Here is a 26,775-nt window from a genome sequence, read left to right as displayed (position 1 = left end):
TCACAAATAGTGGATCTATTAGTTTTTATATCAAACATAAATTTCTTCTAATTGCAATATGATGTATCAAGAGACTGAGGCATTTGGCTTATTACTCACAAATGGTGTGCTTCCTTTTTTACACTACGCTGCCAAGTTTCATTTTTTATGATACTAATGCATCTAACAAAGCAATATGGGGAAGACATTAAAGAGCAATTAGACAATACAGTTGTGAGAAACAGATACATAGACAAGCTATTGTATTCTATGATCAGACGAGTTTCATCAGTGAACCTGCTTATTGTGGGTTGGGAGATTGTGTCTCTTTAGTTCTCCATTCAACTATAGCTTTATGTCAGGTGATGCCCTGGAATAATATCGAACCATAATGGGGAAGATTATCTCCTTTCAAATAATGGAGGTTATTATTGTGCCTTTTTTTCACTTAGAGTTTTGATTGATTCAGTCTGGGGCTGTGAGACTTTATCACTCTCCTGCTTATCCGGCATGAAAAGAAATCCCTCAAAATTCCGGATGCTGCAGTCAATCGTTACCAGACTGCATATCAATATTGTGAGTTTTCCGCCCTTAGAAAGACAACCTTTTTGTTGAAAAGTATTTTAATTTTCATGAAGAGGAAATGTTGGTTGCGAAAATGGAAAAAAATGTTCGAGCACATTTATTGCGCTCTGGTGGCTTATGCCTTTATTTTATCAAATGCTAATTTGGTTTAATTGACAGATGCGCACACATCCAAAAGTCAATCCGCTTCAACAAATGGATTGGATGTGTAAATTTACACTGAAGACATAGACATAAAGCCAAATGAATGGGAATAAGGCCTACTAATTCCTAAATAGCAACATAACTAGACACTAAACACAGCCAACTTCCATAAACTCTTAAAAAAGGTGCTTCAAAAGGTTCTTCGATGCCATAGATCAACCTTTTGGTTCCATATAGAACCTTTAACATTTGAAGAACCTTTCTGTTTCACAAAAGGGCGAAAAAGGGTTCTTCAGATTATAAAAAAGTAAGAAAGAGATGGTTCTTGAAGAACCATTCATCGAATGGTTTACTGTGGAACCAAAAATGGTTATGACATTGCTGTGAAAAACCTTTTAAGCACCTTTTTAATTTTAAGAGTGTAGCTTAGCTACAGAGAGGTCATAACAATAAAGGACAAAGCTCCGGAGCCCAGCACCTCTCAACATCAGTGCCCTGTTACTTGTCCCCAGCTGAGATGTGGAAGGAACATGTCAACTTGCTTTTAGTTGACTAGTTGGTAGTGCCATGGTGCTGGATAGATGATATGAGCTATCGGACCCTTTGAGCTGTCAAGTATCAGGTGGAACATAGATGGGAGTAAGACAAGACACAAGCACTGACCCTTACCAGCCTTGCTGCATTACATGGCTGATGGTCTATATAGGAACCCGTTGTGGTTAAGCAAAATATAATTGGTCGGGTTGTATGAAGTTACAATGCATCTAATGTAAAGTGTCTGCTGTTTTACAGACAATAATGCAAAGGATAAACAAATCTTAATCCATTATGTTTGCAGGTAACAATGAGCACCAGTGACTCAATCAGTTGGATGAACATGTACAGCATGAAAATATTTTATTTAAATGGGAAAACTCCTATTTTTCTCTCTCTTTTTCTCTCTGATTGTTCACCTCTCCCAACACTAAAAAAGCTGTTGTCTGGCCTTAGGACTTCATGCAATGGGTTATAGCAGGTCATGGTAACTCACTTCTAGCTTTATCTGACATGAAAGTTCTCTCAATATTGGTTTTGAAGGACATTCATGTCAGTCTTTCCTTTACCCGGGCTGTCTGCCAGCCGCTTTGAACCAGACAAAGACTTATAATGGGTTATAATGCCAGAAAGGCAGTGTCCATGTGATGGTGGTCAGACATTGGGTTTTTTCCCAATGCAGCAGAAAGAAAGCTGTGCTTTAGAGCGGTCGGGAATTGATGCTTTTCTATGAGTAAGGAGATCGGGGAGGAAAGTCAAAGATCAATTTTAGCACTTAGAAACTTTTCTCCTGCCCATCACAAAACAAAGTCAGCTTGACATGAAGATTAAGGCATAAAAGGTGAGTGTGTGTTTGAGTGGAAGAAAGAGAGAGACGCCTGCTGTTCAGTGATAGACTGACAGTGAGGTCATGTATTCTTTTTACTGTACATGGGTAATAAATCATACAAACCTAATTATGATATAAGTCACCTTGCCGCATTAAATGGGAGACTAGATTACGATTAGATTACACTTTACTTTCATTGCACAAGCCAATGAAATGAAGGCTTACATGCAGTAGTCTATCTATATAATTTCATGCACACATTGAATAATTTCACACATGCAGATTTTTTTCACACGGTGAGGCTATATTCGTCCCCATAATGTGTCAAACCTTGTGTCACACATTTACTTAAAGAGATAGTTCACCCCAACGTTTTTCATCAGTAACTCATCCCCATGTTATTCCAAACCTGTATGACTATCTTCTGCAGAACACATAAGATGATATTTGGAAGAATGTTGATAACCAAACAACACTGGCCCCCAATTGACTTCCATTATGTGGACACAAAACCACTGACATTTCTCAAAATATCTTCTTTTGTGTTCCACAGAAAAAACTAAGTCAGGTTTGATTGACATGAGGGTAAATAAATGATAATAGATTTAAATTTTCTCTATTAGATTTGAACCATCCCTTTAACTATTTGAATGAGGACACACCATTGGCATATATAAAAATATTACTACAGACAACCCTGCTGAATCTTTCTGTAAAATTCAAAATGAATGCGACACATTAGCTCATGCTTTGTTCTTCTGCGATCCCATGTTCTGCAGCCACTCGTATGGAAGGAATTGCTACTGATCTCTGGCCTCTGAGGGCTTTACAGAACATTTCCAAAAATCTGTGTAGTTTTTCTAATAAATCATAATGCTTTTGTCTCATTTGTCACAAGTAGCTTAGGCACAGAGATCAAAATTACTTACTAAAATAATAAAATAAACTCAACAACGAAACAAAAAGGAAGCAAATAGGCAATTCTTTTAGGACTATGGACCGCTTAATCTTACGCCAGCAGAGTGCACCAATGCACTAAACTTTATTGTCAGTGACTAAGATAATGTTGTTTATTATGGATGCCACTGTGATGCTTTCATACTTCACTTATATGGCTCATTGTTATAATAGTTAAAATTGCCTTGTAATGTTATAATAAAAAGGTGATTTGTAACCAAAGCCAATTTTCCAGTAAATATTGAAGGTTACAATTGATCAGTTGGCCTGTGTACAGCAAATGCACACTGATTTATGACCCGGAATTCGCATATGCGCTTCTCGACTGACGGCAGCTTAGGAAACGCTGTGTGATAGTAAATGAGATAAAAGCCAAAGATGCTTTATTTGGAAGCAATTTCATTATTCATATCTGGGATCAATCACAATACTGAGCATAGATAAAACCATCTGCTGACAGCAGCTGAATCATTCAGCAATTACAACAGTATAAATTGCCCTTTAAACACACATTATGCAAACAAATTGGATGTTTCTTATCTTTCCTGAGCACCAGTTTTACTGACAAGTAAAGTGTGACACATGCTACTGCAAAAATAGTAAAAGCCTAAAAGTGTCAGACTTTTTGTATTTGTACATTTTGCCTAACATCTAATAATAAGGTTCTAATCATTGCCATTTGGTAATGCATCAAAATGTGTAGAAATTAACATCAGCAAAGAAATAAGATTTGCCTTTTAAATTGAACCCTATCGTAAAGTTCAACCAAACTTGGTGACAGGTGGAAAGTTAAAGAGTAAATGTGAAAAGTTCTCTCAGGATATCTAGGTCCCTGCTTCTCTGCCAAACCTTGCAAACATCATGCTCACAATGGTCGCAATGGTCAAATCCCAAATGTCAAGTGATTCCATTCTCCGCTCCCTCCCCTACTCCTGCTGGCACATAATTGCATCAAACATTCATGATAACCTATACAAGCTGGCTGCATGGAGGGCTAGGCTCATCTGATCCACTGACTTGAACTCCAGCGAGCAGTCAATGGAACGGATTAGTATACACAGCATATAGCTCATACGAGCAGTGAGAGATTGGCCCACTCATGCATTTGTTATTGATACCGGGACCTCAAAATCCACACGTTGTTTGTTTCTGGAACGTTGTGAGAATAAAAATATGTTTCTGTCTGATCTTTTGGTCTTGAAGGATGGCAAAATAGCAAAGTTAGACTAGAAGACATTTACCTTTGAAATGGATGCTTTATAGTAAAACTCACAAAAGCATGGAGATTGCACAGTGGGCTACAGGGGTAAAATGGGTTTTGTTCCTCATGCATGAATTTGGCTTTGTACTAGGGGTGTAACGTTTCACTCAGCTCATGATGCGATGCGAGTCACGATTCTGATCTCACGATGCGATTTATTCACGATTTATTTTTACAAATTGAGTTGAAACAAATTAGAAATGAACAACTTCCCTTCCATTATTTCTTAAATGCTTCATGTTTCTTTGTATAATAAAATAATGTTTTATTTCAAATAACAAAACTAAACTGCAATTTCATAACAAATTAATAATAGAAAAAGTCTCTTTAATATAAACAAACTAATACTGTCTGAGCTTTTCTTGGATTTTTTTGCATTTAAGAAATATCAACATGTCCACGTTTAGATTTGCAGTAAAAATAGCGGCCCCTGCTGTTCAAAAAATGTATTGCGATTCAGTTCACACCTCAACCGATTTGAATCGTCACTCATTATAACCGATTTTCAACCGGCTCACGGTGAATCGTTACATCCCTACTTTGTACTAAAACAAAAGTAGGCTTTAGCAATATGAATATGTGCAGTGTTAGACCTCGCATTGGCCTGAAGAGAAAATATCATACTAGTACATTTTTATATACAGTAAAATAAAATAAAATCCCACACAAATTTAAATTTTCCAAATTTAAGTAGCAAAAATGTAAAAGAAAATGTGTCTTCATCAAATATCACGCATCTGAGATAATCTTAGTTCTCAGTTTGCAAAATATGTGAAGAGTTACATGCTCCTCCCTTCCCACTAAGTGCACTCAATGGGGGGGCAAATGTTTTGATGAATCAGTAAGAATTTTACATTCAGGTAGATGGAGACCACAGAGAGAATCAGTAATTACAACTAAATGCTTCTGCAGGAATTGATTCACACAGTTTCTTTGTTGTGACAAGTGACAAAGAACAATCTCCCTGCTGATGTGAATGTAATTTTCCCTAGGAACCATGGGTAATTTTATAATAAATAACTGCTCTCAGAACTGAAAATGTGAACAGGTGATGTGGAGCTGAGGTTTGACTCTAATAGAAATCAAGAGCATGTTTTACTTTTTGTAAATTGGGGGCATTGAGTAGGAGTGGGTCAGGAGTGGGTCAGTGAATTTTAAAGTTTTGGTTGTTGTTGCTTTTGTTTGTTTGTTTATTTGTCAAAGGGGTCACAGAGATCAACACTAAGAGATTGATTTAGAAAAACATTGAAAATTCAACAGGTCAAACATACAATGAACAAATCAGCCAATGAATATTTTAAAGAAAAGCACGTGTTGTCAAAATTCTTTATAGAAACACCTGTGTCTGTTTATAGGAGCCAAGAACAAAGATGTTCCCCAGTACTGAAAAACCTTATGGACTTCACATCAAGCTTGCGCTGACCTTTAAAAAGTCACGACTGAGGAAATCCGTTCTATTACCAACAACACCTCACTTCATCCATTTTTAACCGTTTTGTTTTAAAAAATGTTCAATATTTCATGTAGACCAGGGAGGTGACAGCATGACAGGCAGCATTGGGGTTTAAAAGGTGAGGATTATTTATAAGAATTTATTTGCACCGGAGCAGAGTTTGACAAGGACAGGTAAATTCAGCTGTGGATTTAAGGTCCAGTGAATGAAATTTAGCGGTATCTAGTGGTGAGGTTGCAAATTGCAACCAGTGGCTCACTTCACCCCTCCCTTTCGAAGCACTACAGTGGCTGACAAAGGACTAAGAAAGATGTTGTCACATTTTTACTTCTTTGCCGAAGGAGATAACACATTTACAAAATGTGCTCTGTAGCGCAGTTTGTCCGTTTAGGGCTACTGTAGAAACAACATGGTGAATTCATGCAAGGGGACCTGCGGTGTATGTAGATAGAAATAGCTCGTTCTAAGGTAATAAAATCATAACGCTTCATTATGTAAGGTCTTTATACACCTCTGAATACATAGTTATGTATATTATATTGCATTTCTGTCAATAGATCCTCCAAAAACGTACACATATGACCTTTAAGACAAAAACATGTACGAAAACAAAAGCCCTATAATAAAAACCCTGACAGGGTTGAGTTGATACCCTCATATCTAGAGCTTCTACTTCAAAGGCTGCAGTCTAAAAACACCTCTCTATTGATCTCAAAACCCAAGTAATTGAAACACAATCATACATGCTCAGGGAGAAATTAACAAAAGAAACAGCATTTCAGTTCCCTCTCAATTTCACTTTGTTTTGGATGCAAATTTTCTTGGTCAACCAGCTTTGCCGGAGGGGTCATGTGGGTTAATCAGCATTTGACATAGCTAACGTGGTGCACCAAGACCAACATCAAACCAGCACTATCTAGCAAAAACCAGACCAGAATGAAATTAATGATGATCTATGCTGGTCTGTTCAGCAGAGTAGTCAAACAATATCTTTAGATCTTTAAAACATGCATACCGTATAACTCTCTCTATGTGTTAATTAAAGAGCAGGCCATGCATGTTAGATTAAGACCCACGTGTCTGTAAAAAAAGAAGAAAATATGCATAAATGAATGACATTAACCCAGAGTAAGGCATCCTTGCATGTGAATAGTGAACAGACATTAAAGAGAATATTCAGTGCTGATCGTCTTTAATCCTAATAGCTGGTCTTAATTATATAAAGCCTAGGTCTTCAACCCTGCTCCAGGAGGCCCCCTGTCCTGCAAAGTTTAGGTCCAACCTTCTTCAAAACATAGTGCCTCACACTTTTCAGTTCACTTAGTTGAAAGCAGTAAAATACAGCACGCATCAGTGTTACCAGTAGAGTGGTTCTAAATAAGCAATTGTAACTTATAATTTGCACCTCTATATTGCAACATTTTTTGTTTCCTACCTTTTCACATCTGGTATGTTTTTTATTATTTTAACTCACCTTTGTATAAAAGTTTTGTATAAATGGTTTGTGTTTGCACATGTGGCTGACATGTGTAACCGATCCTACCTGAACCTGCTCCGAGCGGGGTTCGAACTTCTAACCAGCGAGAAGTACAATATGAGAAGCAGGTACACTAACCACGAGGTCACAGACACTAATAGGGGGTTTTTACACGAGTTAAGTTATTTGTGCATAAGTAAATTACAGTACATACAAAGTTAATGCAAAGAAATAGACGCAAACACGTGGCAGGCGATGTAAATGACGCGAAACGGGTTGCGAACGTGCTTAAATCGCGTCTTCCGTGCAAGTTTAAAAATGTTGCCTTGCGCAAAAATAACGAACTATTCCAGCGAGTAATAAAGAAGGAACGCGATTCATCGCGTTTGGTCTGAACACAACATAATGTAAATTGTAGTTTGGGAGTGAGATTAGCTGCACAGTTCACACTAGGTGACATAATTAATAACACGTTAAAATGATGAATTATAATTAAAATCTTCACTCATTTTGGCGCCCCTAGCATTTGCCTACTCCGCCTATGCCCAGGGACGGCCCTGACAGGGGGCCTCCAGGAGCAGGGTTGAAGATAAAGTATTGCTATAAGGAACGCATATTCAATGAGAAACAGTCTCATGTTTGACTCTTTCTAGTGTATAATGTAAAAAAATATAAATGCAAGAAGGATGCTCAGGCTATTAATGTAGATGAGAGATTAATAGAAAAATGTGAGAAAAAAGAGAGCAACTGCAATGCAGATCAAGATGAACAATGTTGTGTCACATGCATCCTAATCAGGTTTTGCAGACTCAGCGTAATCTAGCAGCGAAGAGGAAACACTTGTTAAATGAGATGTAAAAACTGAAGGAAAACAGTTGCACATTTTCAGTTTCTTCCGGCACTTGACTTAAAGTTGTGACAATGTCTTTGTTGATTGCAAGTTAAGCTCATTCTCTCGCATTCTAATATGGTTTTGACAGTAAAGTTTTGGAAATCATTGAATCAATGATCACGTGCGGTATCAAACCCTTGCAGTTTGTCATGTAAAACCTATGATACATGCACTGCATCATAACTTTCAGGTGAAAAAAAAATCAAACATAACTCAATTTACAGCCTAAATTTGGTTCGATTTTATGTCAATGTCAATCAAATTGTCTTAAGCCGACATATAAGGTACACCTTTAACATGCAAGTAAAGCATGTTCTGCAGATTTCATTTTTGTTGCAAAGTGGCATGACACCTGCAGATAAATCTTGTTGAAAGCACAGACATTCAAGAGGAATAAAACGCATGCAGGGAGCGTGAGCCTCTTTCCTCCCCTACACACAGACGATTGATTTGTGGCTTTTCAAAATTTAAATAATGGATGGATCTGGCAGTCAATAGTGCACGGCCATTAATCATGTTTTATGTGCTGTAGGGCCCATCTGGTTGCACAGCACATTATTTTCACTGGAACCCAATGGACAGAGCATTTTACACTAACTCCAACACAGTGGGGCTCCAAAGAACCAGGAACAGCAGGACTTGATCTCATAGATTTATAATTAAGTGCTTGGCCCAAAAGCAACTAATTTAATAGATATGTTTCTAAAATCTGACAGCGGTAAGCCAAGTGCTCCATTTATGTTTTAGCTCCTCTGATCAGTGATTTTGTGTCACACACTGTAAAATAAAATCTGTAAAAAAACGGCAAATTTCTGTCGGTTGGAGCGACAGAAATATACCATCAAATATTTTTTCTCTGTAAAATTACAGGATATAAAAATATATAATAAATTGTTTTCCCCATTTTTCTTGTAAATTTGCATTTTCTTGTTTTTGACCGTATTTCAAAAATAAACAGTATTCAGTATTTTCATAAATAACAGTTTTCCCCTGTAAACATGTTTTTTGCAGTCTTTTTCTGTAATTTTAACAACTTTTTGACTGTATTTTAACAAAACCATGAAAAATTTGTCCAAAAAAAACCGTTGAAATGTTTTTTTTTTACATATTCCGTGGAAAATCTGTAAAAAAATTACAGAAAAATCTGTAAAATTACGTTTTTTACAGTGCATGATTATTACAGGGAGTTCACATTGCTCACATTTCCACACAACAACGATCCGAATTACCCGTAATCTGCACTTGGTCACAGATCAGACAACAATGAACTTCGCATTGACAAGGATAATGACAAATTATTGAATATCTGCCATGAATGTAGTTATTTAAAAGGTCTGCATGTCAGTTAAGGGGTTGAATAACATTATCACTCTTTGGTAAATATTTTTAAAAAGTCAAAATGTTTAAATACATTTTAAAGTAAAAAGACAGACAAAAAACTAAAAAATGAATATCACCCTCATGTCATTTTAAAAACCAGAATAACTTTATTTTGTTTGCAGAACACGAAAGAAGATATTTTAAGGAAATTTCCACAGAAAAGAGAGTCATGCATAGGTTTATAATGATGTTAGGGTGAATAAAAGATGACAAAATTTACATTTTTGGGTGAACGATCCCTTTAAGACTATTATAGCAGATGTGAGATGTAGAGGCAATGTGATACCGCAGTTTATTTTTCACTAGGGCATGAAAGAGTTGAAAGCATATGCTTATATCAACTGTTTGGACTGCAGAATACAAGCTCATATATGGCTAAAAGCCATTATGCTTAATATCACCATCAAAAGGTCATTTTCATTAACCGAGACATCGAAGCAGAATGAGTCAGTACTCAGTAAAGACAGCACTACACAAAGTGTAATAGTTTTGCTCTGCCAAATCAAGTAAATGATTGTTACTACCTGACGGTGAGGTACAGATCCATTTGTCCACTGTATGTACAGTATATCCACCTCTCAAACAGATAAAAAACATCGCACACAGCAGATTGTACAGGGCTCAAGGGAACAATTCGCCAACATGTCACACAGTGAATGTTGTGTACGAGAGAAAGGTGATGACTTCGGACGTTTAAAGTCAACTCTATTCTTTCCGTCGAGATTTGCTGTCTGGACAATTTGTTTGTTTTGTTGCCTCAAGGCTGCTTGAAATTTCACCACCGACTAATACATGGGAAAAACACAAGCAAACAGTTTTTCCCCGTAATGATTTTGTGTCAACCTTTTGTTTTCCATCCGTAAAACGTTGACTTAAAGGTATTGCAGCTACTGTCAGAGACATTTTGGAAAATAAAGAAAGGATGGAAAGAGAAAGAAAGTTTAAGATGTAACACGCCTACAGGATCATTGAACTGATTTCATCAGCACTGAAAAAACCAATACCTAAATCCTGATCTATGAGATTAAAAACAGATACTATCTGGAATTAGGGTTTGTTGCAAAAACACAACCAAACATTTTCTTATCACAGGTGCTGGTATTACTTGTAAACAGAAGATTTAGACATGAGCTCAAATATAACCTAAGGCAAACTCGCAGCATTAACACTGTTAGATCTCTTTTATTTCGCCTGATACAAAATGCTCTTTTATAATGAATCAACGGGAGACTAGATTATTATCTGACATAATATCCATAGCTTTATGTAGGAGGTGGATGAGGGGAAAAGAAAGCACTTCTATGACTGCATTCATGAGGTCAACCACATTTGAGCAGCACGCAGCTGACTTGGGATCTGTTATACAAACATGAAGATGGATCATACAATGTTTCCTCAGTCCATACCCACATATAGTTGCAATGAGATTTTCACAAAGTTTGTGATCCTTCAAGGGTAATCTGGAATCTATGAATAAACAAATGGGCAGATAAATGAATGAATAAACAGATTCATGCTACATCCCCACAGCCCTATATGAGGTTTCATTGAGTTGCATATTTTAGCTCGCCCTGAAAAAAAAATTATTATATAGGCATGCGATTTACTGCTGTGCCACTCTCTGATACATTAGCTCTCTGTGCCCGCTGGTTATTGTCAGTTATTGGGCCCGGGAGAAGACATCTAGCCTGTTGCCTTTGTTCCGCTCTTTCATGCAGAAAGACTGTATAGGCCAACATCAGAGCCAAAACAAAAGATTGGGTGAATGGTGGGGGGTTCTTTCCTAAATACTGTAGACGGCTTTAATTTTGTATGTTACATACAGAATGATTAAAGAAGGGACATTTTAGGTAGGTCAAAAGAAGATTTGGGTTGTGCAATATGCAAATACAGAACTTAAAGAAAAAACTGTTCAGCACATGAAAAAAAGGTGTGAAATGTGAATATGTGGGAGGTTTCAGAGTGCTGTCCTGATTGGGTGACCTGGGCCAGGGGTAGGATGTACAATTACTAGTCGTTGCTGAGGGCAACAGGAAGCTGAGGTTAATGGTAGGAGACAGATGGACTGGGGGCTGAAACGGCTCCATTACTGCAGTGCTGGAAGTGAGCTGAGGTTAACTGAAAGATGGGTAAAACTCAAATGACCTTCATCTACCTTTTTCTGCCCTTAAAGTGTCTTGGTGTTAAAGTCTATAAAGCACAGAAACCCCACCATTTTCAGCCATGGACTGACAAATCAAGAAACACCATGTGAGGTCAAATGAAGACTCTAGGGGGCGCCATAACTAAAACATCCTCATAACAGCCTCAAAACTATTTAATTGCCTTTTTTGTTCGATAGTGACTCCTAAAGTATAACCATCAGTTAGACAAAATATTTGAAAATAGCCTATAATACCTGGAAAAATTCAGTCTTTTCAAGATCCTGTAATTTTAATTTTGATGACTCAATAATTATGTTCTGGGAACGATAAACTACTGTATAAAAGCAATGTAGTACGTGTATTTTGGAAAATTAGTAAGTAAATGTACATTTCTATATCTAAGCAACCATTCGAGTTATACTCTTTAAATTGTTTTCAGTCAGTGGAGGTGACTAAATTGTACTTAAAAATGTATTGGATTTTTGCCTTGATTTTTGGTCTTTTTTAGATTTATGAGAAACTTTAGTTTTGCAAACGCAATGAAGGGCACTCTGTTAATGAAATGAATTTGAGATCATCGTGAACAATTCTTTTACAAATTGATGCCCTTTATAGGGAAATCGTGGGGTGTATTTTATAAAACAAATGCTCTATAAAAATCTGAAGAAACTATTTTGTCGTGTAGATGAGACTGGCCGTTTTTAATATGAATGCTGATACACAATTGATAAATTTTACATATTAACCACTAGATGGCGCCCTTATCCTTTTCGTCAACACGAAAAGAATGAAAACAGCCAACAAACTGCAGGCGTAAAGTTGGTCTAAAAGAGCCGTTATTGAGATTTTTTATTTATTTAAAAAACTTACTCCATTATAAAGCATCATATCATGCTTTTCACTACATTTCATAAACAACACATTTTAAAACTATAAAAAATAGTACTTCTACTAAAATACTTGACATAGAATGTTGGCCCACTTAAGTACCCTATTAAAATTTAAAAAGACGTTTATGAAATGTAGTGCAATGAAATGTATGCTATTATGCTTTATAATGCAATGAGGTAGATTTTCCCAAAGTAAAACTGATTTTAATAGAATTGAGTTAAAATACTTCACTTATGCTTAATAAACATACAAATGTTTTAATGACGATTTCATTATGGTTACTTTTGGCTGGGCACTGCAAGATCAGCAAACTCTAACACACGCACACATAAGCATGCTGGATAGCAGACAAACACCACGTGCCTGGCCTTAGTTTAAGTAGCAGCAGTCTACAGTAACAAGTAGCTCTTGTCTTTTTGGCACGTTTAGTCTGTTTTAAGCTACACAAAAACAGCTGAGCAGATAATAAATTATCTTAAGGATGCTAACTGTGGCCTTTACCGGCTAAGAGCCGCATATTTTAATTAAACAAACATTTTTATACTCTGTCTGAAGAACTAATGCTATTTCTCTTCCAGCCTGATGCTGACTTATGTTTATATGTAACACGTCTGCAAAATTGCCCCTTTTAGCTGATCCCTCAATTTACCACATTCTACCCCAACCTGCAATAAAAATTAAGTGTACCAGATTACATTAATATATAACAAAACCCTAAAATGCTTCTTGATCAAGTGATTTATGCCAACCAAGCGAAAGTATCAAAAATCTGTTAGAACAGCCCAGGCTGGGAATGAAGCAGTTTTGACAATGCTGTGTTCGGTCAGCTGAGCTGCTTATTGGCTTTAGACACCAGTAGTCAATGTTAATCCCACGTGCTCTCTTACTCTTCCCAGTCTCACCCTGCTACAGTTAAACTGAACAGGTTTGAGACCGGTTCTGCCACAGGCCTGACGCACACGGACTTTTTGTCTAGCATACCTCCTAATACCGCTTATGCCCCCCTGGCTATAGTAAAACAAAGCCAGATGTCTTGGATTTTACACATCACTCAATGATTAGAGCTTCGTCTGTTGTTTTGACACTTGATCGCTTTTGTGTGTCTTCTTCTGTTAATGTTATCTGTTATTATAGGGAGTATAAACGCAGGGGTTTGTTATGCCGAAGCTCTTGCCAAGGACAAACTTAACAAGGCACTGTGGTCTTACACATTATTACACAATCAGTATTGTTATTGTGTATGATAAAAGAGTAAGGTTCTGTTTATTATCAAAAAACTTTTTATTTTTAGTTTTGGCTAGAAATTATATATCTGTGGCCAAAACTTTGACATTATTCGAACAATGATAGCAAAGGAAAGGAAGGAAATGATAGCAATTTGTGGGTGCACTTGTTAGTGCGGTGGAAAAAAACTTTTCAAAAACTTTTGATTTAAATGGATTTTTAATAGACACTGTAGTTGCTTATGACATTATCTATGCAGTTCTGTTTCCAGAAGTTGGACTTTCATCAGAACAGCTGTAACTGTAAATATAAAATGATTTTAAGAGTCAAATAAAAAAATCAGTTCCTCTGATTTGACCTGATTCACTTTTCATTCTCACCATCCTAATCCACCACTCCCCCAAGCTGCAGTGGTCATACTTTCATCATGTGGCCCTCGTGCCCTGCGAGATGCCTTACCCGACATACCACTACATTCATCGCTCTTTTCCCTTATAATCTCTTGCTCACTTTGTCTTTGATTTCTCTCTAGTCTAGACAATACACATGAAGATAAAACGAGAGAGAGATTAATAATAAAAGAACCCCTAACCTTATCCCAAAATAAATCACAGATTTGTAAAAGACTGTTCTAAAATAAGACAGAGGATTTTGGTAACTAAAGGGAGTGTGAGTTTATAGTGAGGAGTGACTTAGCAACACCGATTGCATCGTTTCGAGGACACATGGAGGAAGCGGCCACGCACTTCACAAAGGGAAGCTCACAATAGCAGACATAATTAATGATAGCTGTTCCTTGTGATGTTATCATAATGGCTTCAGCTGTGAACGCCTTGAGTCTACAACAATGTGATTCAGAGTGATAGCATCTTGTAGAGGAAGTTAAGAGCATTTGCAGTCTCACTATGGTGCAAGACCAAACTGGAAAAAGGTGCCGGCGCCTGGTCACCATATCCTTTCACTTCCTGCTGTTGGTATCTGTAAGTTCTTATATGGTTTAAACTACACAGAGCATCAGAAACATGAATGCCTGTCATGTGCTGATGCACAGCAAACTATTCTATAGAGCTGACAACGCTGTTAAAACTAGCTCAAAAATTTGCATTTGCCAACATCTCAAATTTGTGGTTAGTGTAAAGAATTATTTGCGGAGCTAAAAATATACGGTTTTTGAACATCTTCAAAAAAACATTTAATAGTTGTGTTGTGCAATGAAATGACTTCGTTTAAGTTAAATGTGCATTTGGACAACAATAATCAAGTTTTGCATAAAATAGTGCAAGAGTCTGTTGCTAAGATGTGGAAAACATTTTACATGGATTTGATCACTTGATCAATACCTACAGAAGGTAAAGGATTGCAGAAATCTAGGCAAAGTCAAGTACAAATGTTAAACACATACACTGTAAAACTTTGCTGTAATTTTGCAGCAGATTTGCCAGTAACGTACTGTAGATTTAATGTACAATTTTGTTTTAAGCATACACCTGCCTAGTTTATATAGTTTTCTTTCATAAAACAACTCTCTCCTTGCTCATTTTGAATCTCAAAAGTCAAAGTGTTGTAATTTTGATTAAAGTAATGGAAAACAGTACTAATTGGAAAGTAGTAATTAAATCTACAGTAGGTTACTGGCAAACCTGCTGCAAAAACTACAGCAAAGTTTTACAGTGTACATAAGTGAATACGACTTAGAAAACCATTTCCTTGGCCAATGACATGGTCAAGATGGATAATCTACCACTGGAATGCTGATGGGATTCCGTTACACATGCCACATCTAAAAAGTGACCACTGAAATGCAGTGGATGTATTACAATATTATCTACAGGAGGTAAACAAGTAGCATTTACCAGGTTCCCCAGGCAACACTCTATGAGTCACAGAACACACATAAGAAAGGGGCAAAAGGGCAGCTCAGATTTGTGTAACACTAATATGTGGTGTCATCTGATTTCCTAGAATCCCAGTTTTTGTGTTACTTTGATGAGACCCCCTGACTAACAATGTCTGTTCAATAAATAGTGCATTTCTTTCTCTCTCCCCCACCCCAAATCCCTCCAAATCTCATTGCTTCCCATCCCATAAATCCAACTCTCTCTCTCTTAAGAAGGGGAAGTTTAAAAAATGTTACCATACTGGAAAGAGAAAATATAGACAGACAGAGATCAGGCATCTCCCTTATGAGCTTTAAAACGTTTAGATCTACACCAATACAACTGCAAACAATCAGTACTTTAGATATTCTCATCTGTTCATGATAAGTGAGAAGAGACTAGTCAACCATTGAGAGATTGTTCAGGTCTGTCACTGCATAACACACCTACAGGTATACCTCCAATGACTAATATCAGCAGGATTACTAAAGACTTCGTTTTCATATTTTTGGGTTTAGTATCAAGTTTTGAAATCAACAAGCAGATGCCCATTCAAACAGAGGGGAAGTGCACCCTCAGATTTTTGAACAGTCACTTTTGCATGCAACATCCAAATGACGAGTTAGGCATCTATGAATCAGTTGCGCGATTAGAAAGAATCCGTATCAGTTATGTGCTGCACCCTTCTTCATCTTTTGGACATTTTCGCCGTTTTGATCACGTACAGGAGCTTAACATTAATCATTCCGGCTACAGAAGCAATAGCGCTGGCTAATGATGCTAATCAGCGTCTGCGCGCGATCAGGAGCTCGGCTCACGGAAACACCCGCATTCCCGAAACCATAACAAGATTATCAGACTCGTTATACGCTAGTAAGCGCCGTCGTTTAGGCAAAGCGACCAAACGCTGGTGCAAGATCTGGACCCATGAAATGGGTTTTTGACTTAAAGCGGTGCTGCCCAAACCGATCCCTGTATGTCAGAAGCTACTGTGAGAACATGCTGCCTCGTATGCTTTTGAACGGCTCGTTGGTTTAGTCTGCACAGTCAAACACACCTCTTGGCAGTTGGCATGCAGGTAGCATCGTTTAAAGTGAATAACTTTTATGTTACAGTATCAACACTTCAATTTCATGGTGCAAAGACTGACAATCTTAAAGAAAATATATTTTCCTCTAAAGAATCAATAATTTATAAAATCAATACATAGTGGTAAAATAATATATTAAATAATTCATACAGAGTTGACACTTTTCATTATGTAATATATTGCATTATATATTTTTGTTTCATAATAGAAGGAATTTTATAATCGACAATAGATTTGTATTAAAGGCAGTTTAACAAAGGGTAATTGCTTCATTTTTTTTTTTTGCTTTTACTTTTGTGCTCTGTTCATTTGTATGCAAACAATAACTCTTTTACTACTAGCACAAAATTGCATACAAGATATTTGTTCTCAAAATACACCAGACTTTACCTTAAAAGGTACATAATTTTTTTTACAATCAGATGGTTTGTGCGATGTTTTGAATACGCTTAAGAGATGTTCTCAATAACATTGCTTTAAATGTATGTATTTGTACGTACAGGACATGTTTCTGTGTGTCGTGCACACTGTGCCCCTTCAAAAAAATAGGTGCATGACGCCCCTGCCAACAAGCAATGCCTTTTGCCTCATTCAGCCTGATGTATGTGGCTACACACCAACATTTGTTTTAATGCAGGTTGGAGTCTCAAGCTCACCCAAGTTATCTTACACCAGAGTGTTTAGATTTCCATGAAGTATGACTGAATCACAGGCCCACACAAGATATGTGCTTGCTGAACTACAAATTTTCAGAATTTCAACTATCATTCAATTTTCAATAAATGAATATAAACTGAAATTGTTTCTAAAATGTACAACTTTTTAAAGTTTTAACTAATTACTCAAATAAAATGAATTTGTAAAAATAACATTTTATGTAGTGATTGAAGTACCAGGTGAGCTAAAAAAAACATGGGTGTCAGTTTTAGTTTTGTACATAAAATCTTTTTGTTAAACAAATTTACTTAAGTTAAAATATTAGAAACATTTAAATTAAAATAACATAGATTAAAATAGCCTTATAAAATTGAGGAATAGCATACAGTACATAAAACACTTTACACTATGGCAACAAATGTAAATAGCACAGAAACCAGTCAAATACACATGAAATATCACATAATCAGATGTGTTCATGTGCCGTTTGACATTCCCAGGCAGTATATTTCAAGAGAGTGTTGATTGTGTATGTATGGTAATAATTTTACTCTTCCAGCTTATTTCTAACTGTTAAACTTGATAGTGTTAATCCATGGTCTCCCTTATAACCATCAATAAAAGTTATTTGTCTCTATAGACTGTTTCATTGGACGCACTCGCCTGGCCCGAAGTTAACTTTCGGTCTGTGTTTGGTTATAATATAACCATTTATTTTATTTATACTAATATTAATTTAAATTCATATTTTATTGTGTTAAATTAAATTAAAACTACTCTACAGTATAGATTCTTTTCAGAGGTCTACCGGAAGTTACGTTTGGGCCACATAATGTTTGTTTATGTTGTTGCTGCTGAAACGTCTATAAATGAAACAATTATACAGCATTACCCCATTATTATTAAATCACCTCTCCTCTGCACAATCAGCAACGCTCTAAAATTACCCAGGAGAATAAATAAATAAGCAGAGAAATGGATATATAAATAGGTGGCGTGTAGTGCCATTGTGTGCTACGAAAGGGCTTCCTCCTCAACACCTGCAGAGAGAAAGAGGACATATAGGGAGTAGGGAGAGAGGCGAACAGGACAAAGGAGAGAAGGGTCTGAACAATGGCAAGGCCGGTCGGTGGAACTGCTGTGAGACAGAGTGTCTGCAGACCGCGACAGCCGCCCTGCCCCGGGAGGCAGCCAAAAGAGCCACACAGGAAGAAGCTTCACTCGGTTGTTCACAACAGACATGACAAGCCAAAAACAATAGAGAGGAGATCCCCTCCAGAGAGAATTCTGTTGAAGTCTGTCGGGTCTATCCGAGGTCCAAGAGCAACATGGTGTTAAAATGTCAAGGTCACTAATAATGCAGGACAATAAATGTACAATATTGTGTGCCGTAAATGACTTCCCTGTTCTTATAGGATCATGTATGCATTTAGCAGATGCGTCTATCCAAAGCGACTTAAGGTCATTCAAACCTTTTATGAGTACATGTATTTCCATGCAATCCTGAAATTGGCATATTGAGTAATACTGTATTTAGTTATATACTTCACTTTTAAGTTTTTGTTCACATTGCATTTCATATTTTCCATGAGGCACTATTTGTATCATTACCTTAAAAACATGACATTGTACACTTGTTTTCGATCCTCACTCATTTTTACCAAGCACAATCGTTACCTCATCACTTGTGGAGCTGTGCCTACAGGAAGAAAAACTGCAGGAGTATGGCTGAAATTTCCCAAATATTTTGCCTGGGATGTGAACTTTGCGTCTGTGAGTCAGCATAGCAGCTCTCGAGTGACGCCAGGGCTGCAGAGGTCAACTCCATCGCATGGTACTGACGTACCACATATACGCACATGCACATACAAACAGACACAAAGAATTGATTCATCCATGGTAACAATGAGCTTTTATCAACAATATCTCTCACTCAATTCCATACAGACCTGTACAATGTTGCAATGACGTCCCAAAAAAATATGTGGCTTTGAAAAACAAAAAAAATAATGTCCGCATGTGTAGCGGAAAAGAGTCTGAACATACCACTTAACGCATAATCCCTTCTTTCCTGTAAAAGCGGCCATTTCTCATCCTGTCTCGCCTGACGTCTGTTCTATGGTCACAGTGTTGTGGTGGGAAACCTCCACAAAGTGGAGGTTTCCCAGGCAGATCTGATCTGAAATCAGCCAATTCAATTCAATTCAATTTTATTTTATTTATATAGCGCTTTTCACAATGTGCATTGTTCCAAAGCAGCTTTACAGGAGCAAATAAGAAAAACACAGAAAGGTAAAACACAGCACAGTGCATGGTGTTTATAGACCAAGCAAGATCATTATAATAAATAATATCTAATAAATAAATGAATAAATAAATAAATAAATGCAGTCTCCCGGTGAGCAAGCCAACACTGCACTGCTCTGCTGTGGCGAGGAACCCAAACTCCAATGCTGAATAATGGAGAAAAAAAAAACTTGGGAGAAACCAGGCTCAGCCGGGAGGGCCAGATCTCCTCTGACGTGTCATAGCTGCATTCAGTGACCCCGACCAAAGCCACCGAGCAACGTCCACGAAGAACAGGGAGAGCCCACGAGCCGCGACCCAGGAAGCCCCACCTGCCGAAACCGTGCAGGTCCAACCCGGTCCCATTCCGCGATCAACAACAGACAACAGAGGAACAACCAGGGAAAAGTAGTAATGGCATAATTAACTTTATTCCTCTGTTGTCCGACATTGACCACAAAACAAGACCAACCAGACCAGACCCACACAGTCCCAACAAATGAAACGCCCCGAACCACAACCAACAAGCCCCCCCACTCCCTACAACACCCACCCAGCTACCGCCAATCAAAGTCACTGAGTGCAGCCATAACTTCAAACTGCTGTCGTGTGATGTAAGTTTAGCATTAAATACCAAGTATTGTAAATTTAGCATTTATGTGACAGGTAGTCCGTCTTTGCTCTCGGTTGGGGATGGAATTGTCTGAGCTGGGCCGGCCAGATGGTCGCCTTTTTTTTCGGTGGTGATGGAATTGCCTTGGATGGAGCTGGATGGTCAGTCAGTCCGCAGGCTCTCGCAGGAGGATGGCACGGGATTTTCCGATGTAGCTGGCGTAATCTCTAGTTGTGGATGGGCATATGACGTTCATCTGGGCCTGGCGGAATCTCTCCCTACCTCGGGATGGGCATCCCGAGGCGAGGGCAGAAACAGAAAGAGAATAATTAGCGTAGCTGCTGTTCATTAGCTATGTATTAGTGAATGCTTGGCTGAAAAGATGTGTCTTTAATCTAGATTTAAATTGGGAGAGTGTGTCTGACCCTCGAATAGTATCGGGGAGGCTATTCCAGAGTTTAGGTGCTATGTATGTGAAAGCTCTACCCCCTTTGGTGGATTTAGTTATTCTAGGTGTTATCAAAAGTCTGGAGTTTTGAGATCTTAGAGAGCGTGATGGGTTGTAGTGTGGTAGAAGCTCTGTTATGTAGGTAGGGGCTAAACCGTTTAAGGCTTTATAAGTAATTAAAAGAACTTTAAAGTCAATACGATACTTAATGGGTAACCAGTGAAGGGTTGATAACATTGGGGTTATGTGATCGTATTTTCTGGACCTGGTTAGAACTCTGGCAGCTGCATTCTGAACTAACTGTAGTTTGTTTATTGATGCTGCAGGACAACCACTAAGCAGTGCATTACAGTAGTCAAGTCTTGATGTCACAAATGCATGAATAAGCTTCTCTGCATCAGCCACACATAAAATATTTCGCAATTTGGCAACATTTCTAAGGTGGAAGAAGGCTGTTTTTGTGACATTTGAGATGTGATTTTTAAATGACAGGTTGCTGTCTAATATAACGCCGAGGTCTTTAACTGTATTTGTTGGAGTAACAGTGCAGCCTTCAATTTGCAGGTCATAATCCGAAATATTCTGCTCACGTGTCTTTGGTCCGATAAGTAATATTTCTGTTTTATTAGAATTTAAAAGAAGGAAATTACAAGTCATCCAATGCTTTATATCGTCGATGCACTCTGCCAATTTGGATAGTTGGAAGGAATCATCTGGTCTTGATGAGATATATAGCTGAGTATCATCTGCATAACAGTGGAAGCTAATTCCATGTTTTCTAATAATGTTTCCAAGGGGCAGCATGTATATGGAGAATAGCAAGGGTCCTAAAACCGATCCCTGAGGTAATCCATAATTTACTTGCGTTAGATTTGATGATTCCCCATTTAAATGGACAAATTGATGTCTGTCTGATAAGTAAGATCTGAACCATTGTAGTGCCTGTCCCTGAATACCGGTATAATTGTGTAAGCGATCTAGAAGTATTTTATGGTCTACAGTATCGAACGCAGCACTAAGGTCGAGCAGGACTAGGAGTGAGATGTTACCTTTATCTGATGCTATAAGCAGGTCGTTTGTAATTTTAACGAGCGCAGTTTCAGTACTATGATGCGGTCTAAAGCCTGACTGGAATTTTTCGTGTATGTCATTATTTTGTAAGAAAGAGCACAACTGAGTGGACACTACTTTTTCTAGTATTTTAGACAGGTAAGGGAGATTTGAAATCGGTCTATAGTTTCCTAGTTCATTGGGGTCTAAGTTTGGTTTCTTGATAAGAGGCTTAATGACGGCCAGTTTAAAGGGTCCTGGGACATGGCCTAGATTAATTGACGAGTTGATAATGTTATAAATGGGCTCAATTGCAACGGGTAATAACTCTTTTAATAATTTAGTTGGTATGGGGTCTAATAAGCAAGTTGTAGGTTTAGATGTTGCAATAAGTTTAATTAAATCTTCCTGTTTTATAGGTGAAAAACACTGTAGCCTTTCTTTTGGGGCGATGGTTGGTACTAATTTATAGGACAGACTTGGAGGTTGAGTTTTTACTATTTTGTCTCGTATGTTTTCGATTTTCTCTGTAAAAAAATTCATGAAATCATTGCTACCAAGGTGCGGCGGAATACCCAGGTCAGGTGAAGTCTGTTTATTTGTTAGTTTAGCAACTGTACTAAATAAAAACCTTGGATTGTTTTTGTTAGTTTCTATGAGGTTACGGAGGTGCTCAGCCTTTGCTGCTTTTAGTGCCTTTTTATAACAGTTTGCACTCTCTTTCCACGCAATTTTAAAGACCTCTAATTGGGTTTGTTTCCATTTGCGCTCCAGTTTACGTGTTTCTCTTTTAAGGGCGCGAGTGGTGCTATTGTACCATGGTGCTGCGTTTTTCTCATTAATCTTTTTTGACTTCATAGGTGCGACAGCTTCTAATGTATTAGAGAAAATAGTGCCCAATTTGCTGGTCATGTCATCGAGCGATTCTGTATTTATTGGTATGGTTATTAAAGGAGTCAGATCTGGCAAGCTCTTTGCGAAACTATCTTTAGTAGTCGAGGTAATTGTTCTACCCTGTCGATAACGAGTTAAACGGCTGATTTCTGCAGTGCGCAGTGTACATGTTATAAGATAGTGATCAGTGACATCGTCGCTTTGAGGTATAATATCTATATTGGTTAGATCGGCTCCGTGAGATATAATCAAGTCTAGTGTATGATTAAATCGATGAGTGGGTCCATTGATGTGTTGTGTTACTCCAAAAGAGTGTAATAGCTCTGTAAACGCCACTGCTAATGCATCGTTAGCACTATCTACGTGGATATTAAAGTCTCCGACAATTAGTACTTTATCAACGTTAACCAATAGGTCGAGATACATTAAGTATATTTATCGTCATAATTAAATATAAATGAACATTTGAGAATGACTTAGTTTGCCATTTCTTTTAACACATTAGTGGTCAGACGGATTGGTAAAAGAAAATGCAGTGTGTTGTATATGGTATAGTATAGAAATATCTGTTGAACTATTAAAAGCAGTCTTTGCGTGTGAGAACTCAACGCCTTCGTCAGCTGGTTTACTGGCTGACGTTGGAAAGTCTGTCTCACCACAATGAAAATCGGTCTGGTTCTGCTTTAATGGAAATCACATTTCTGTAGCTGAGGAAACGAATAACAGTTAATTGGAATTATGTTTCTGTTTCATATTGCTTAATAGCTGATGGCATTTCAGGTTAAGAGTCCATTTCAGTGTTACACCCAGTTTGAAGAAATAACACAAAAACACCTCTGCTAAAAAGATGCGTGCAAAACTCTCTTGATCTACGACTGAAAACAATAGATTTGCATGATTGCACTCCTTTAAATGTTCTCTGAGTCATTTGCGTGAGTGTAAGTTGTTTCCTCGTTCGACTAAATTAACATTTTCCTTTTTACTGACTAACCCTAATCCAACACCAGAAGTTGTCTTAGTTCCTCTATTTTCTTGTCACATACTGAACCAGTTGGTACTGGACTGGACGGAGTGCACATGTAAATTGATAGAATCAGCTTGCGGTCAATTCCGCCCTGTTCTCTCTGTTACTAGACACACACACCTGAAAGTTCACTGTCCTGAACTCAGTAAAATACAGGAAATGGGTGGGTGAGAGAGAGGACAATCCTAAATCAAGCATATCATACAACACACAGGACAGACCAGACAATTGGCTTAAATATTTAGCTGCAGCAGAGCTAAACAACCATTTTACCGTAAAAGGAAATCAAAAATGGGAATGACAGACGCGTTGAAAAGAGGAGTTTGGTTCGATGGAAAATTGGATCCTGTCAATGAGTTAAATTCGCTCAACATTAAACATATTTCTGTGTCTGTTTTTCACAAAATCGTGTTTCATATCATTGTTATTAAACTCCCACAGCTTCTCTAGATCAAAAGGTTTCAATAATAGCTCACACTTTAAACAGACTGTGGCTGTCACGTTAAAGCGTGTGTGCGTCTTTCTCCACCACACACACACGTTCACCTTTTGTCAGGTGAGCATTTACATTGGAAATTCCCTCCCAAAGGCTATAAAGAAGGGAAAGCCAGACCTCACACGACAACCAGGTAATCAGATGTCAAATGACGCATTCCCAACCCATCCAAACTGGTTTGAGCCAGTACAGAGCATTAAGATTAACTTCCACTGATCTTCCCCTCTTACTGCCCTAATACTGAACCCACGCCAAATATCTGATTAAACACCTGCATGAATGTATAAATGCCCGTATTGTTTTATCAAAAGATAAAACTGGAAAAAATCAAGAGCACCAACAGACACACACAGAAGATGATCGAAAACGATTGGCCTTTAAGCGGCATCTGATAATACCTTCTTAAGAAGACAGCATAGTAATACAATACACCTTACACAAACACGGCTGAATCAAACTGGTTCACTCCGGTCTGGTATATAGCAGACAGGTCTGACTCTGAATAAAAGCTAGTAACAGAAATGACCCTCATGCAACACAAGTTAAATTTTTGATGATATTATTCTTGTTCTAGATCTTATTGTTGTCAGAGACGGCTACTTAAATTTATAGATTGTTTCCTTTTTTAATGAATCTTGCTGTTTTACTGTTACTTTGACAGCCTACTTTGGTCAAAAACCTACGATTTGTACAAGATGGACCTCATCTGCTGACCTCATTTTACTGTAGGCTACTGTACATTAACCTGCGTTTTAAACTAATTCCAAAGCAAAATAAAAGTCAAGAGAACAGACAAACTTTTTAGTTAATAATTTATTATACAAATAGTAATGCAACATAATTTTGGAAACAAGTGCATGGTGTTATCAAAACACTGTGACAAATAAATGAGTGGCCATTGAGTGTTAAAACAAGCATCACGACGTCAAACTGGAATAGAGACAAGGCATTTCAATGTTTGTAGGCATTTTTCGGGCAGTGTTCTTGTAACTTCATCACCGGTCTCCGATCACAGTTCTTTTGCACCATTAAACACACCTGTAAGGTGCAGTAGCACGTGATAAAGTCCTTCTTCAAAATACATGTATAGTTCATGAGACAAGTTTTCGCGCGTCTTCATGATGCACGAGGGGATTCCTTCACACGAGCGTCATCGCGCCCCTCTCGCGCACACAGCACCAGTCCAGTCCTTCATGTTCTGTATCAAAGAGCACTCGGCGCTGTGTGCGTTGTAATACTGCCATTTGTTGGCTTTACTGGGCTTTCCTTCATCCGTTTTGTTCCTTCTCGTCCATTCTGGACGCTTCATCGCCATGTGTCACTGGCGTGTCACTGTCTGAATCAACGACCATTTCGTCATCGCGTGTAGACAGTCAACGCAGTTTGAGAAAGTGTCGAACCACCCCCACGATCTGCAGGAACTTATCCTTCTTCCTCTGCTTGAGGGCCATCAAAGCTCTGGCCGTCTCTTCGGGATCCTGCGCGAAGGAGAAGATGCTCCTCACCCTCTCCTCGGCTTTCATGTCTCCCGTTTTCTGGAAGAGCCTCATGAGCGCGTCCTGGTTCACGTTCTCGAAGATGTTCGCCGCCGCCCGTTTGCGGTGCGCCGTGTCAAACTTGTTGCCGCGGAGTGAAGGGCAGACCCGGCGAGATTCCGTGTACATGTCGGTCGACATCTTGCGGCTTTTATTCGGTTTTGTAGCGTTGGAGTTGCCAACTCGAAAAGCTGAGCCGCTTTGATGGCCGTGAGAGGAGTGAGGAGTTTAGATGGACGGCTCGCTCTTTATAGAGCCCGCATACGATATGACGTCATCGCGCTGCCTCCGGACGGGAACGCCTCCCCGTTCTGATAACCTATTTGACTTGATGGAAATGCCAGTAATTATGGATGAGAGGAGAGCTCTCTGACACAATACACGAGGATGATGACACAGTGAGCAAGACATAAACATATGTAAAGGCCTAGCTATGTATATAATGTATAGTGAGGTATGCACGTAGCCTATATAGTAGTCTATTAGTAGCCTATAATGCAGCGATTTGTACTAGAAACTATGGAAACTATTGTAACTAAAACATCCTATAAATTAAAACATTATGCGAAGTACTTATTTGCTGACATATTTTTTGACTTAAAAAGTGTTGTTGATCACATAAAGCACATTTTTACACATTCAAATTTCTAAATAGTTTTAGTGTAATAAAACTAGGCACCGGTGAAACATCTTCAGTAATATAATAAATATTTGTGATTTATGTTGTTTGCAAAGATATGTATTTTGTAAACAGAAACAAAATACAGCAGCTTCAAGAATGTGTTACTGAATGGTTATTTGATACACAATGTAGTGTCATTACTTTTCAGACAAAAACTCCCTTCACTCTCGTCATAGGACTCTTCATAATTAGTGTCATCACAATGCTATTGTAATAGGTGTCGTTAACCTTATTACCCATTATTTCAACTGTACTGCACACAAACATAAATATGACAACCATCCCAGACATGGTTTCAACTGTACAGTCTTCCACTCTAGCTCAAGAGTTCAAAGTTTGACATTGATGAAATCTCTTCTATTGTGAGATTTTA

At 38.0% G+C, this 26,775-nt stretch overlaps 1 protein-coding gene across 1 annotated transcript; it reads right to left on the bottom strand.

The window, feature by feature from the left end:
• Positions 1–24,983: 24,983 nt before the first annotated feature.
• On the bottom strand, positions 24,984–26,367 carry tcima (transcriptional and immune response regulator a). The gene has a single exon (XM_057324032.1). The coding sequence runs from the start codon at positions 25,859–25,861 to the stop codon at positions 25,559–25,561; it is 303 nt and encodes a 100-aa protein (XP_057180015.1). The 5' UTR covers positions 25,862–26,367; the 3' UTR covers positions 24,984–25,558.
• Between the last annotated feature and the right edge of the window lie 408 nt (positions 26,368–26,775).

The sequence above is a fragment of the Triplophysa rosa genome, linkage group LG2 (assembly GCF_024868665.1).
Source record: "Triplophysa rosa linkage group LG2, Trosa_1v2, whole genome shotgun sequence".
Classification (NCBI taxonomy): Eukaryota; Metazoa; Chordata; class Actinopteri; order Cypriniformes; family Nemacheilidae; genus Triplophysa; species Triplophysa rosa.
Note: the sequence above shows the minus strand (reverse complement) of the source record. Positions and strands in the feature narration are given on the sequence as shown.